The sequence below is a fragment of the Puntigrus tetrazona genome, chromosome 16 (genome assembly GCF_018831695.1).
Source record: "Puntigrus tetrazona isolate hp1 chromosome 16, ASM1883169v1, whole genome shotgun sequence".
Classification (NCBI taxonomy): domain Eukaryota; kingdom Metazoa; phylum Chordata; class Actinopteri; order Cypriniformes; family Cyprinidae; genus Puntigrus; species Puntigrus tetrazona.
In genome coordinates, this window is record NC_056714.1 from 5,559,971 (window position 1) to 5,574,331 (window position 14,361).

Below are 14,361 nucleotides of genomic sequence, written 5' to 3' on the forward strand. Positions count from 1 at the left end.
GTACGTAACATACGTGACGGGTTTCTGCGTTTTGGAGCATTATTTTGTTTTGGGTTTTTTTTATAAAAGAAATGACTGGGTTTTGAGATACGAACATAATGTAACCGTTTTAGTTTTGTATCATCACATTAAACATAATTTGACCTTGCAATATTATAATTCACGAAATTACCCTACAATTTTTTTATTACGTTTACGAATTTTCCTGTTATTTTTAAATGCTTTTTGAGCTCTTAAAGGGATAAATCACCAAAAAGATAATGTCGTCGTTTACCCGCCCTGCATGTATGTTTTTCTTCTCCTGAACTAAATTATATATATATATATATATATTAAAGAAAGAACCTCGAGTAGGTTTGGAAAAAGAATATCGTTTCAGTCAATACGGTTTTGGCGCTAGCAGTTTCCCTTTCTATATAGTTTTTGGGGGGGGGGTTCTTATAAATAAATGGTAAATTTCTGGGGAACTTTTCATATTTCAGGAGGAGCGTGCAGGTGACCCATAATGCAAACCGTTGAAAGCATTTTAATCGATTGATGATCACAGAAAAGTAATCATGCATTCTGAAGAAACGGCATCAAGACATCAATAAATGCACAGAATACAAACAGAATAGCTGTGAAAACATTTATCATACTGCAAAATTAGAGTTACTTTCATAAAAACAGCATTATATGTTAGAAACGAACACCGAATCTGGAACCTATCTGAAAGGTATGTATATTTGTCATGTACACTTTCTTAGATTGCATCTCGTAGTCAAATAAGAAAAAACACAGAAATGGACAACAAACACGCATTGGCTAAAAGCATCTAGAAGGAAGAGTTCAGCACAGTGGCAACTGGTTTCATCTCCTGAGCGTTTGGGAACAGGGTTCATCCTCATTCACAGCGTCTGACTGGATGTTTTCACACATTCAGAGACATCTAACTTCCTCCCGCTGTTGCACATCTTGGCCAGGTTCTGGTAGAGAACGATGTTGAAAATAACGTTTTAATAATATTTTTGCTTCGGTCATGCATCACGTTTGATACGCAGAGAGATCAACAAAACTGGTTGAACATCTACTTCATGCCTTCTATCATCTGATTTATGGGTTTGTTTGTTTTTTTTAACTTGTAGACCTTTTTTTTATTATTTCACAGTTTTATTAATAGTTGGCATTTCATCAAAAACATCACTTTTGTAAACATATACAGATACACTAATACACACACACACACACACGCACTAATACACACACACACGCACTAATACACACACACACACACACACACGCACTAATACACACACGCACGCACGCACACTAACACACACACACACACGCGCACTAATACACACACACGTACACTAACACACACACACGATCACTTACACTAGCAGCTCTGGCGATGCTGTTAGGAGACTGAAGAGCTGCCAGTTCATTGAGGATCCTCTTCAGATCACCGGCACATGGTTCTGCTGTAAGTGACGGTGAGAAAACAATCATATTAAAACAGACAGAACTTGCTTTAAGAAATAAATGATCATATTACGAGGTTTCTGCAGGTCCTGAAGAAATATCTCAGACTTTAACAGATGTCGTCTATACAGTCTCCTAACATAAATATCTAGAAAATAGGTTAAAATGAATGAAAAAAATAAGTCATTCAAAAGGAAAACAGACGATATTTGTTCTTGTTTTACGCATGAATTCATTTTGATCAATTTCTTAGATTCAGAATTAAGAAATGAAGTCAGTTTTTCCTATCTTGATTTAAGGATGCTTAATTATTTGTAAAAGAAAAAACACTGATGAAGTTATTCCTTCTACGCAATTAATTAGACTTTTTACACATTTATGATTTTTTAGAAATTTCGACATGCAAGCCTTCATGCACCTTCAGACAGGAAGTGAGTGCTTTCAGTAGGCGTTCATACCTGGCTCGGGCGCAGGCTGCAGCTGCAGGTACGGATGATCCAGGAGCTCCGCGATAGAAATCCTCTCTCTAGGATTGCGCACCAGACACCTCTGAAACACACGGACAGACGGCCGATGAGCACCGAGTGTAAGAACCGCAGGGGCTACCCTTCGACTGACCGGCGCACCTTCAGCACATCGAGCAGGTCCTTCTCTGGAACATCGGGGAAGTCGATCTCGTGGGTCGGGTCTATGATGGCATGGATTTTGCTGATCTGATTGGTGATGCTCTGGAACGGAGTCTTTCCGTAAGTCATGCAGTACAGGATACATCCCAGAGACCACACGTCGCCTTTAGCACTGATCTGGAGACAGAGGAGCAGGGAATGATGGGATTACGGCGTTCCCGAAAAAGAGTACATCGACAGGAGATGCCGTAACGAAGCACGCTCACCTTTGAGCCTGGCTTGCCGTTGGAGGACGTGTCTTTAATGGCTTCTGGCGGCATGTAGTTTAGAGTCCCCACCTGAGGGACGTTATGAGAACGGGTAAATCAAGGCAGAACGGACTAGAACGGTCGTTTCTGTAGTACTGGACCAGGCGTGTCCTGACCTGAGAGTCCTTCATGATGCTGGTCACGTCAGGCTGGATACGGTTCGCGATCCCGAAGTCTATCAGCTTCAGCGAAGCATCCACGATCACAAAATTAGCCGGCTTTAAATCGCTGTGGATGATACCTTCATATGAAAAATATAAAATAGATGCAAACTGGTCAATAATTGCCAAAAAAAAAAAAAAATTATTATATATATATATATATATATATATATATATATATATATATATATATATATATATATATATATATATATATATATAAGTATTTAATATATAGACATTCTTATGAAAGACCACAAAAATACATAAAAATTCTAAATTAAATGAGGTATGAATAAAACATTGGGTAAGTTAATTCTTCTTAAAGGAAACACAAAGCAACATGTTTTGCTTGGAAAGTGAACATCTTGATTAAAGAGTGTTTTGCTCATTTTACTTGTAAGGAAAATACATAAGAAAATTCACTGAACATTTTTGGAAAATCAGTTAAATGTGATTCTTACCATTTTTATCTTCTGATTTACGGTACAAAAATCTAAACATTTTTCTTGCTTAAAATATAGAATGTTTGAAAAGCGAGTACATGCTCTTAAAAAAAATATATATATATACGAGAATAAAATAGCAGACAGATTTGTTCTGTTATTTTTCTCGCCAGAAAACAAGACTTCATATGTTAAAGGAACAATTCACCCAAAAATGAAAAATCTGTTGTTATTTACTCAAGCATTTACAAATCTGTATGAATGTCTTTGTTCTGCTGAAAACAAAGGAATATATTTAGAAGAAAGGTTTTGTAACCAGGCTGTTTTGGGTCACCGCTGACATTAATACAGGTTTGTAACTGCTTCAAGCTATTCTGCTTCTAAATGACTGAAAAACAAGTTATAAAAAAATAAAATAAAATAAAAATGTATAAAATTAATAAATGAAACAAATTTATAAAAGTAATAGAAATTATTAAATAAAAAAATATATAAATATAAAAATATATATATATATATATATATATATATATATATATATATATATATATATATATATATATATAAAAAGAAGTCAATCATTTTATTTTAAGGCCACCTACAAGTATCTGCTTTAGACATTAACAACAAACTGTACTATTTTCACACAGCTATAAATCACTCCTGTTATAAACTCAAAGCATGTCAAATTAAAAATCTTCAAGATCCTGTGCGCATTTCCGTTTCTTAACTCGACACTGTTGAAGTGTGTGATGAAAGGTGGGCGTCACCGTGTTTGTGGATGGTGTGCACGGCCTCCAGCATGTTCCTCCAGTAGCACTTCCTGTCCAGAGGGTTGACGGACTTGCGGCTGCGCAGCCAGGTGTTGAGATCCAGGTGACCGCACTCCATCAGCATGTAGATGTAGCCGCTGGTGATCTCGCTGTGAGCCAACAGGAAGTCACGTGAGAACAGCAGAACAGCTGGTACACCGCTTCCAAGCACAACACACTTACTAGTCATAGAGCTTAATGATCTGATCGCTGTACTGCTGAAGATGGTTCAGGTGCTCGATCTCGTTCTTGTAGCTTTCCACGGCCTGAGCATCGGCCTCCTCTAGATTGACGTACTTCAGAGCGTACGTGTGCTTCTTATGATCAAACACCTGATAGACCTGAACACACACACACACCGTTACACACACACTGGACGGCTCAAAGGAAAGGCGAAATGGTCTTGAAGTCATACCTTACTGGATCCGCCTCGACCGATCATCTTGAAAATGAAGAACTGCTTGCCTTTGATAGTGATGGATTCGTTTGAGAAAGCTGAGGCAGGGGTCTGAGACGGAAAGAACGCAGATCATTCATTTAATTAACATAACATCACCGTTTCTCCACCCGACTCCACACAGACCCAGCTCATGATCCAATCAGTTACTCAAGGACCTAGTAAGATTTGATTTTTAATGAATTTCCAATATACGATTTTTTTTAATATCATGAACGGATTATTTACTTAATCTAATATTTTTAATATCATTAATTGCATTTACTGTAAATGAAAAAGTGGATCCTTGATATCAAAATCCAATCAAGAACTGATTTTGAAAATATAAAAAGTATAATTCTTGATAATCACCACTCCAATGCAATTGCAGATATCACATTTCATATATTCTTGACATGAGCGAGTGAATTATTTTATCGGTTTATTGGTCAGTAGTGACAGGTTCTGATCTCCGTCATCGTTGCCGTTACTAATAAGACCATTTTATCCATGCAAGTAAAAATTATTAGAAAAACATTCATTTCTGATATCAAGAATCAGCCATTTTTAGCAAGTGAAGACTGAATTGTAGATAGCAAAAATAACAGGCACGCAAATTTAAAATCAGCTTACAAACGAGTGAAAACGTAATTACAGTTATCAAGTTTAACCGTTTTTTATTAGTGCCGAACGCTTTTTTGGTATAAAGAACTGTAACCAGGAATTACTGCGGTAACGAGCAAACGTTTAATTCCTGAGTTTAAAACTAAACTCCAGATATTCTGCTAAATCTGTAAAGTTCAAACAGCTAGCAATGGGTCTTATCTTAGCTTGCATTTTATTATAATTGAATCGGTTTCTAAATAAATCAAGTAATCAAGTTTGTAACAGTAACTAAGGAAGCATCTGTGTTTCTACGTTAAATGTCATGTCAAAGTGAATTAAAAAAATATATATTAAAAGCAATATAAGAATCATAAATCACAAAATATAAGTAGATATAAAAATATAAGCAGCTCACAAAAACTACCAGTATTTCTTTAATAAAATGATTTAAATCTATTTCAAAATATCATTTAATTGAATTAGCTTTTGTCGTTAATATTGGATTTCATTTAGGCAGTTGTTTATTTAGTATTTTTTTTTTTTTTTTTGTAGGCTAACCAAGCTGAAATTAAATATTTAAATGAATGTTAATTTTTAATGGAAAATAAATGTTTGCATGAAGATGCTTTCTATGGTTGTAGTCCACAATAACTCGAATGGCCACACGTATAAAGAAAGAACTGTGTTTCTCCGTCTGTGTGATGTTGGGGATGTACGAGACGTGTTCACCTGTGAGGGCTGCGGCACACAGGACGCCCGGCTCTGAGGGGTGCAGGGCAACTGAGCCGGACACATTTTCTGAGCCGTCGTCGGGACGGACACAACCACCGGCCGCTGCTTCACCACAGGAGTCACAAAACTACAGAAGAAGCGACGAGAAGCACGGCTGAGCATAAGACACGAAGGCCACGTCCCCTCAGGAGCTCTGCTGGGTCTGTACCTGTTCGCAGGCGGCTCTCTGTAGTTGGGCGTCTGACAGCTGAGAGAGGGCTGGGATCTGGGAGGAGGTGCGGGTGTCCTCACGGCATGAAGAGAGGACGAAGTGGAAACTGACGGAGCTTTACGGTCCTGAATGGGAACACAAAACAGACCGATCATGAACCTCATGAATCGGAGCTCAAACATTAAACACAAAAGCATGCGCTGCATCCAGACCTCCGGAGACGCGTGCTTGTTGATGAGAGCAGGGATCTTCCACTCTGATGACGTTTCCTTGAAATGAGGCTTCTGCTGCTCCTCGGGAGCCTTTGCTGGATTTCCTTCTTCCTTTCTGTTACTTAGTGCTTCGAAACTTTCTGTAAAATCAAACAGCAGCACCATTTTTCACATGAACCTTAGAAGACACTAGAAAAAAAAAAAAAAAAACACTCAAGTGCACCTCGGAGGTAAAAGAAAGTCTCCTTTAACAGCGGAGTACGAGACTAACCCGCAGCGTTCTCTTCATGCTCCGCAGGAAGCAGATGAGTTCTACCAGAGTTCAGATTTCTGATGGCGGTCTGCAGCGTCTCAACCGGCCGTGCGTTGGAGCTCAACGCTTTCTGAAGAATCAGCTTACTCTTCCTTGAATTGCCTGAGAATATTTAAAACACTGCAGTAATTAAACAGCTTTACTGTTAATGAGGCAAAGAAACGACAGAAGTATGCAGTCAACATGGAAGAAAACTAAGATCATCGTTATGAGCCGGTCATAATCAAATGCATTGTGGACAGAATGAATAGCCAGCATTAGTTAAAACCTCAGACGCACCCACCTATAACTGCAATAGAAATCACTAATATATTTGGTGCATCTTCTCAGAATAAAAACATGGCATATTCAACACGTGACCTTGAAGCTAAGACTTTTTGAGTCTTCGATGTACCACATTATTACTAAAGCAACGGACGCATGCGTTACCTTGAGAGAGCTCAAACTGAGCGTGTGCGATATGCACGAAAGCAAAAGCTTTACTGTGCGATCTGGCAATGCTGAAGTGATCCGGAGCGTCTTCTGGATCCTCGATCCTGTAGAGGCGGCAAAGAATAAGGCACTCAAGACATCAGCTGCTAACGTGAGACTCATTGCCGTCCACCACCAACTCACCCTTTCAGCTCCGCGTACCGCACCAGCATTCGAGCGTAGCTTTCCGTTTTGCAATGCTTGGCCAAAGGAAACCTGGCGAACACTTTGGAGTAGCAGTCCAGGAGCTTGAAGAGAAACGCCGCGTCCGAACGAGGGTCTCCTCTCTTCTCCAGGTTTTTCAGGAAGATCTGACAACTTTCAGGAGAGTTTGTGCTGATGAGCTGGTTTATATCAGTGGTTTCTACGAAAGAACGAAATGCATCAAATAGCCGCTCGAGGCAACCTCAGCATCCTAAGAAGGTTTTGCATGAGACACAGACTAAAACTAAAGTATTCGGGGTCAACAACAGACACGAATATAGTATTATGTAAGAATTACCTTCCATTCGAGAAGATTCTTTTCTTTCTGCTCTTTGTAGAAGTGCTGTGATGGTGTGGCCCTCTTCGATGTCTTCCCTCAGATGATCTGGACTAATCAGAGGAGGCTGAGCCAAACAACAACACTGTTCAGTATTAGCTGGACAAACCACACGTTCATTTTCTGCATGCCCTGACTCGTAACTCTCTACTTTCAAGCCGAAAGACTCACACCTTCAGGTTTAATAGACTGTAGGAGTCCCCATCTGGAGTGCCTTTCTTCGAGGAACACACGGGGAACGTGGAGCGAACATTTGAACCGCTGGTTTGCCTGTAGAACAATCCAACATTAAAGATTTTTAAACATTTAAAACAGTGTGAATATAAATTGAGACAGTTTAACACTTCCCACAATCGCATGAATTTTTTACCGTTTTGTCTAGCTCAATCAATTACAAAAAAACAATTTTAAAATATTTACTTACCAATAAACAATTCTGATGTACTGACAACTAAGCCAGTAAGTTTTAGAAGCTCATATTAGATAATGGACTAAAAATGATCTCCTAAAACTTGCTGTCAGATTAAACTCTTCAAACAGTGATTCAATGTGATGCTGTTCCTTCTTATCTTGGTAAAAAAAAATTATAATAATAATAATAATATATAAAACATATGACCGGAATTTTAACTTGCCTAATACTTTGGCACCAACAAAGCACAATTTAACTTAAAATAGATAAGTTAGAAAAATGATATTTTGAGTCAGGCATGTATTTTTTTTACTGTGCAAATAAATGCAGCCTTGCAGAGCAGAAGAGAATTCTTCCTGAATGTCAGAATGAATTTATTAATAGAGCTGTTGTAATTATCATCATCATTATCGTCTTAGTTTTCTTATTTTATTTTAAAAATGCATGCAAATGTTACAGAGCAGCCGACGAGTAACCATTTTTCAGCCCAGATTTGGACTTTAAACCCCAAGCTGTAAAAATCTAACGTTTATTCACTAATTATTCGTCATTCAGTCATCACACAGTAACCAGCAACAGCCGGCATGCAGTGCTAAACGCTCTCTGGCTGTCTGCGTTTGCTCTGACACTTTATTGTTTGGCATAATGTATTTTTCGGTTATTCCGCTAAACACCGAAAAAGCTATTTTTGACTTAATTTCAGCTGCCGAACATTTAGTGTAACCCTAATGTCAACCTGTTTTTCTCTCGCAGTCACGCATTTCACTCGGGTCATGCTTCTTGTAGGAAAATATGGAAATCTATTGATATTTATTTCGGGTCATATCAGCGGCCCAGCACAGACAGACATCTCTCACCTGGAGAAAGCGCTGGCGTGAGCGGCTGAAGCTTCTGCTTTATGAACACCGTCACAGTCACCACTCTCATATTCAGGGATAGGGAGAGGCACCATGGGAACTCTTTCCGCCTACAAGAAAGAACACAAGCCAACGCATGACTTTCAGCTCTCAAGCGTGCTTCGCTGATCTCCTGGTCTCCTCTTACCAAGGCCGTTCTTCTCTGTTGTGACCCTGCTCTCCACAGAGACATGTTCACGTTCTCCGGAGGACTGAACTTCTGATCACTCCTGGAACACGAGACCGCTTGTTAACGTCGGTTCTGTCACGGGACGCATGTCTTAACAAAAAAGAAAGAAGAGAGCTCCTCATACCCGTGTTGAAAAGTGCTGCTGCTCTGCAGGTCGTACGTCCCATCGGATCTTCTGGAGCCGCTTCTCACAGACTCGTGCGCTTCGTCATGTGCAGACACTGAAGACGCGTTTAATTCATAAGAAAAATGAGGATTCATGCACACTCGGGTTGCATTTCTGCTTTCAAGTTTTGCACTGGTACTTTTTTCATTCTGTATCAGAAACAAGCTTCCGTACAGAAGAGTCACCGAGGTGACCTGAACTAACCCGTCACGTTCTCCTTATCTTCACGCGCTAGGAGCTGGCATTTGCCTGCGTTCAGATTCCTCACGGCATCCTCCAGAACGCGCCTGGGTTTAGCATTCATTTCAAAAGCCTTCTGAAGAATCAAAGTGCATTTCTTAAGGTTGCCTGGAGAGAACGAGAAGCGATTGAATGCCATCAGCAAACAATTCTGACAGAAGCAGCTCAGCGCAAGCCTTATATTTTTTAAGTCTCCTTACCTTGCAAAAGCTCGAACTGAGCACAGGCAATGTGAACAAAGGCAAAGTCCTTGCAGTGGGATCTCGCTATGTCGAAACTAGCCTGAGCATCGTTTACATCTTGGATGCTGTGGATGAAGAGAGGAGAAAATAAATAATGCGTTGAAATGTATGAAAGTTTTACGAGTCAAAGCATATTAAGAATATTTTCAGTAGTATGTAATAGTAAGAACTATTCTGCACATAATTTCCACAATGACGAAAAGGCGTTTTAAATCCCTCGGCGAAACGGAGACTTACGCTTTTAACTCCGCAAATCTGACCAGCATCTTGGCGTAGCTCTCGACCTGACCGTACTTGCCCAAGGGCATGCTGGAAAAGACCCGCGCGTAGCTGTCGATGAGTTTGGTGAGCAGGCCGGGATCCGTCTGAGGATCGCCTTTCCTCTCCAGACTGGTCAGAAGCGTCCGGCAGGTGTCGGGTGAGTTCGAGCTGATGGCCCGGTTGATGTAATCGGTGTCATCTGTATGGAAGACAAGCTGGAGATGTTCTGCTCTGCTCGAATGCAACCTTCCTTGACCTTTTCGTTCTTTAACGGTTACTAGATCAGCATTTCAGAGATTGATGATAACCGAAAGAGCCTAGCGCAACAATAAACATTCACGCTGGAAGATTGTGACTTTTCAAGTCTCGATCCCTAATGTATCCATGTTTAAAAGTGTGGAATATGAGTGCATTATTACCATCGTTGTATAACTTCTTCATCTTGGCGAGGCGTTGACAGAGCATGGCGATCTGCATCTGTCTCTCTGTGCTCTCTTCTTCATCCATCTCTGCAAACTAAACACTAAACACATCAGTACAACTGTACTGCAATGACATTTTCAGTCTGCACGCATGTCATTCAAGCCTTAAATCTGAACAGAGCGCACAAACCTAAACGACCAGGCCCGTGCTTTGACAAGACAACGATGAAGCTTTTGTCGACGATCCTACACTCAGGTAAATATAAAGTTCGTCATCCACGCTGTGCTCCTGTCAGCATCTGAGCCAGTTCTTCATCCAGCTAACTAGACCTTAACTCATCAAATTAATACTTTGTAACTCGCTGCTATTATTAACCAGAGGCCGAATGCTCGTTAACCTAGCCTTTCGGCTAAACTCGCTTTACAATAAGAAATACCTCGTCGACAATCGTATATGACCGATTTAGTTATTGCTAATCTACGTCTCGGCGTGCTAGGTGGTATTTTGGGCGATGTTGTATAGCATTTTAAAGCGATATACTTACAGTGAGACGGAAAAAGCAGGAAAATCTGACGGTGGGAATCAGTCGGATGTTTTGTTGAACAACCGTTTCAAAATCCGCGACTTCCACCAAAAGGCGGGCTCCTATTGGTCCGTTTGTATTTCACGTGACCAGCTCGCATCTGAGGGGCGGGGCTCCCTAGGAGCCTCGTTCCTTGTTTTCGGGATCCTCGGAGATTATTTATTGTTTACTAAGAAATTTCTACCAAAAGGCATTGCTTTCTGTCATAGGATCACAAAAAGGTACATCTAGGACATTTAGTCCAAATTTATATAACTCCTATTAAAAAACAAATGTTTTTTTGTTTATATTTATTTGTAAATGTTGTGCTCACACCCCCTTTTTGTAGTTTTTGTATAGAAGAAAATATATAAATATTAAAAAATATAAATATAATGATCTGTTATCAATATATTATATAAAGTATTATATAAAGAGTTTTGGGTTTTTTCCCTTGATCAAAGATAAATGTTGAAATGCTGTAAAAGTGACATAAACAGATGTTGTGTGTTTTATGTCTTTGCAAATAAAAACTTAAAAAGATCCATGTAGTTCAGTGCAGATTACAATTCATGTTGATAATAAATTCAAGTTTCAACCATCTTTCTTGGAAATTCATGTTGAAAGACTTAACGTTCAATATACCAAACCATTGTCCATTTACTTGTTTCATTGTAAACAACTTGAAAGACGTCTCCAGTAATATTGTTTAAAAAAAAAAAAAAAAAAAAAAAAAAAGTGTGGTTATGTTTAAATGTAAAATGCATTTTGTAAATAAATGAATAAAATAAGAGACAAATACAGTGGCACCTTCTTTTATTTATGATTAGTAGTGAAACTTTTCTAAAGGCGGTAAAAAAAAACCCCGCCTTATACGCACAGCATTCCTCACAATTGTCGGAATAAATAAATTAAAAAGCAAAATGAGTTTACGTAGAGGAGAAAGGTTGCAATACGCTTTCCAAGCAGAGAAATGTTTTTGTAAACTCAAGTGTAATGAGCATATTATTACTTATAATACAGTAAGTTGACCGTATCGGTACATAATGACTCAAAGTGTAGACGGAGACAACACTCACTTATAAACAAGCTACGTTTAGGAACGACAGTGAAGCTGATTTAGTGAAGCGTGCGAAGAACGAGCGTCCTAGTCCGTCTGCTGGCCTTGCTTGGGTCCTTCCAGCTTCCGGAGGGTTTCGTCCCACTGGGAGAACTGTTTCGATAAAAGAAACATCTGCGGAAGAGGTTAAGGACAGTGAGGCCTTCGTGTGAACAAGAACGAGCTTATCGCGTGCCGTTTTCAGCCGAGCAAGGATACCATTTTGTTGTATTCTTCAAACAGCTTCTTCACTTCAGCAGATAGTTCTTCATTCTGGTCCTGTGGAAGGCGCATACGTTTACATACGGGGATATTCGTGATGACTCTCGTTAAGATGCAGATTATTTACAGCTTTTTTTTGGTACCTGCTGTTGAATGTGGATTTGTGACAACCGCTGCACTTTGGTGGTCAGCTCTGGAACCGCTGTGAGCGAGGGGAACAAAACTGTGTTCTCATAAATGCAATAACCGTAGTAAGAAAAGGCTGATTTGGAGATCTGATGAATATTTATTGAGATAGTTTTCACCTTTTATGTGGTTGCTGTCCAGAAGAGGCTGCAGATCGTGGACCTGCTCCAATAATGTGGCTTGAGATCGCAAAAACTCTTCCTCTGCGGACAAAGTGCCAGGAGCTTTATGTGCTTTATGTACTAGCCCGTTCAAAAACACTGTTCTCAACTGGTGAACCACTAAATCAATTATAACATTAATATAATAATGGTTTAATAATGAGTTTACGTCTAACTTTTTTAGACTGTGACAGAAAAAAAAACATTTATGCAAAAAGCTGCATTAGTGTTTTGTGCAGATTCCTCTGTTGCTAGGTAGAAATGGGTCAAATTTGCTATCGTTTGATCTTATTCTTACAAGACATGGCTATGACCGTGTGCAAAATATTGCATGATGTTTAATGTTTTTCCCGTTGAAGCATGGCACAAAAACGAAAATCTTGTTCACGTCAGTAACTATGCATATTGTTGGGCCTAAGCAGTTTATACTATTGTGTTTGATCGTGAGGATCGAAGGAGCGTCGACAAACAGAGCACTGACCTGCTAGAATAAACTCTAGTTTCATTGCATCCGGCACGGCAATGAAGTCTGTGAACTGGGGGTCCAAGTACTTCAGCAAATCTTCAACTGACAGAAAAGAGGAGACACGTTAACAAGCCAGCGGGATCACGAGTGCAAATGTTAACCTCGAGGCGCTCACTCTTCTTGTGGAGGATCTTGACTCGCTCTCTTTTGTTGGCCGTGTTTGCCAGGGCAGCACTGATCCTCGTGAGGGATTCGGCACACTGAAGGAAGGGAAGACACATCAGAAAACACTGCAGGCGGGAAGATCTTGGAAGACATTCTATACAGAAACATCAGTCGACTGGTGCTTTTAAGCACTAAAGCTCAATGCAAACTCTGAATTAGGTTGAACTGACTAAATGAGCGTGCGCGTAGTTATAATTGATAATTAAATTGAGTTTATGACTCGTTTTGAACTCATTTTGAGACTCTGACGACAGTGTTTCTCTTGGCAGGACACGCACGAACGCATTTGACTGATAAAGCGCTTTTGAACTGAAAGGCGCTGGACGTGCACTACTTAGTGTACTAACTAGTTGACAGAGGAGCTGCCACGCCCGCGGTGGACACTGCTGCATCAAACGCCGGCTTTCAGCTTCTATTAACAACTACTAACAGCAGAATCATCAAGACTGACTGATATTATGATCTAAATATTACCTGTCAAATCAACGTCAATAAACACAGCGGCGCTGAGAGAGAGAGAGAGAGAGAGAGAGAGAGAGAGAGAGAGAGAGAGAGAGAGCGTCTATGAAGCTAATCACCTTCACTGGCTTATTGGTTTTTCCAGCTCTTTCGCCGTAAACGCGTTGTTCGAGAAGTTGAAGGCGAGCGTCCAGGTCATCTACATTGTTTTTTCCTTCCATTTTGTCGTCCGGTGGCTCTTCTCTAAACCGGAAGTGACGCCTCGCAGAGTCGTCTTCTTCTTCTTCTGCGCTTCACGCTGCCGTCCCCCCGCGGTCCTCCAGCGCGACCGGCCTTCATATTCTCTGACGGTTTTGTGAAATATTTTAAACTTGAACAGAGATCATCACACCCTCGCTCCTTTTTTTAATGAGGTTCCAGCAGGGGAACAGTTAGATACCTACATCCGTTTAACCCACATGTGTAGAGTATTCTAGATATTTCTCCCACTCTTTACTATAAAACACGTCATGTGTTAGCCTATCTTTTTATAATAGCACAGACGACGTCTCATACTTCTTAGTTTCGACTATATATTGGACTAGGTTACATGAAATCATATATATATATATATATATATATATATATATATATATATATATATATATATATATATATATATATATATATATATATATATATATATATATACTTATATAACTTGTAGTAAGGTGAACTATTACAATCAAACTGGCTTTTGACCAAATTCTCAATTCAATAATTTTCATATGACTATAATTCGTAAAGAATTCGTATGCTTATAAAAAAATTAG

At 39.6% G+C, this 14,361-nt stretch overlaps 2 protein-coding genes across 3 annotated transcripts; both read right to left on the reverse strand.

The window, feature by feature from the left end:
• Positions 1–510: 510 nt before the first annotated feature.
• ttk (ttk protein kinase) lies at positions 511–10,812 on the reverse strand. Of its 2 annotated transcripts, none has more exons than XM_043260675.1 (25): positions 10,714–10,812; positions 10,166–10,262; positions 9,723–9,945; positions 9,444–9,550; positions 9,208–9,351; positions 8,962–9,058; positions 8,796–8,877; positions 8,609–8,718; positions 7,513–7,609; positions 7,301–7,406; positions 6,943–7,162; positions 6,757–6,863; positions 6,286–6,429; positions 6,015–6,154; positions 5,800–5,927; positions 5,589–5,718; positions 4,233–4,325; positions 4,001–4,158; positions 3,776–3,927; positions 2,515–2,639; positions 2,357–2,428; positions 2,091–2,267; positions 1,923–2,013; positions 1,378–1,460; positions 511–965 (listed from the first exon to the last, which is right to left on the reverse strand). In XM_043260675.1, exons 2-25 carry the CDS (start codon positions 10,251–10,253, stop codon positions 888–890), a joined length of 2,952 nt encoding a protein of 983 aa, XP_043116610.1. In that variant the 5' UTR covers positions 10,254–10,262; positions 10,714–10,812; the 3' UTR covers positions 511–887. The 2 variants fall into 2 exon arrangements, with proteins under 2 accessions (XP_043116610.1, XP_043116609.1); XM_043260674.1 differs by having other exon boundaries at positions 1,378–1,463.
• Positions 10,813–11,530: 718 nt separating this feature from the next.
• dctn3 (dynactin 3 (p22)) lies at positions 11,531–13,830 on the reverse strand. The gene is made up of 7 exons (XM_043260679.1): positions 13,669–13,830; positions 13,041–13,125; positions 12,881–12,967; positions 12,358–12,441; positions 12,196–12,254; positions 12,050–12,109; positions 11,531–11,965 (listed from the first exon to the last, which is right to left on the reverse strand). The coding sequence occupies exons 1-7, from the start codon at positions 13,768–13,770 to the stop codon at positions 11,879–11,881; spliced, it is 564 nt and encodes a 187-aa protein (XP_043116614.1). The 5' UTR covers positions 13,771–13,830; the 3' UTR covers positions 11,531–11,878.
• Positions 13,831–14,361: the final 531 nt, after the last annotated feature.

Coding starts and splice junctions, on each gene's coding strand:
- ttk (XM_043260674.1), bottom strand. CDS start 10,253: ATGGATGAAGAAGAGAGCACAGAGAGACAGATGCAGATCGCCATGCTC. Junction 7,163..7,300: donor AGAATCTTCTCGAATGGAAG/GTAATTCTTACA, acceptor GTTCTTTCGTAG/AAACCACTGATATAAACCAG. Junction 2,429..2,514: donor GCATCATGAAGGACTCTCAG/GTCAGGACACGC, acceptor AACGTCCCTCAG/GTGGGGACTCTAAACTACAT.
- dctn3 (XM_043260679.1), bottom strand. CDS start 13,770: ATGGAAGGAAAAAACAATGTAGATGACCTGGACGCTCGCCTTCAACTT. Junction 13,126..13,668: donor AAACCAATAAGCCAGTGAAG/GTGATTAGCTTC, acceptor CCCTTCCTTCAG/TGTGCCGAATCCCTCACGAG. Junction 12,255..12,357: donor GGACAGCAACCACATAAAAG/GTGAAAACTATC, acceptor CCTCGCTCACAG/CGGTTCCAGAGCTGACCACC.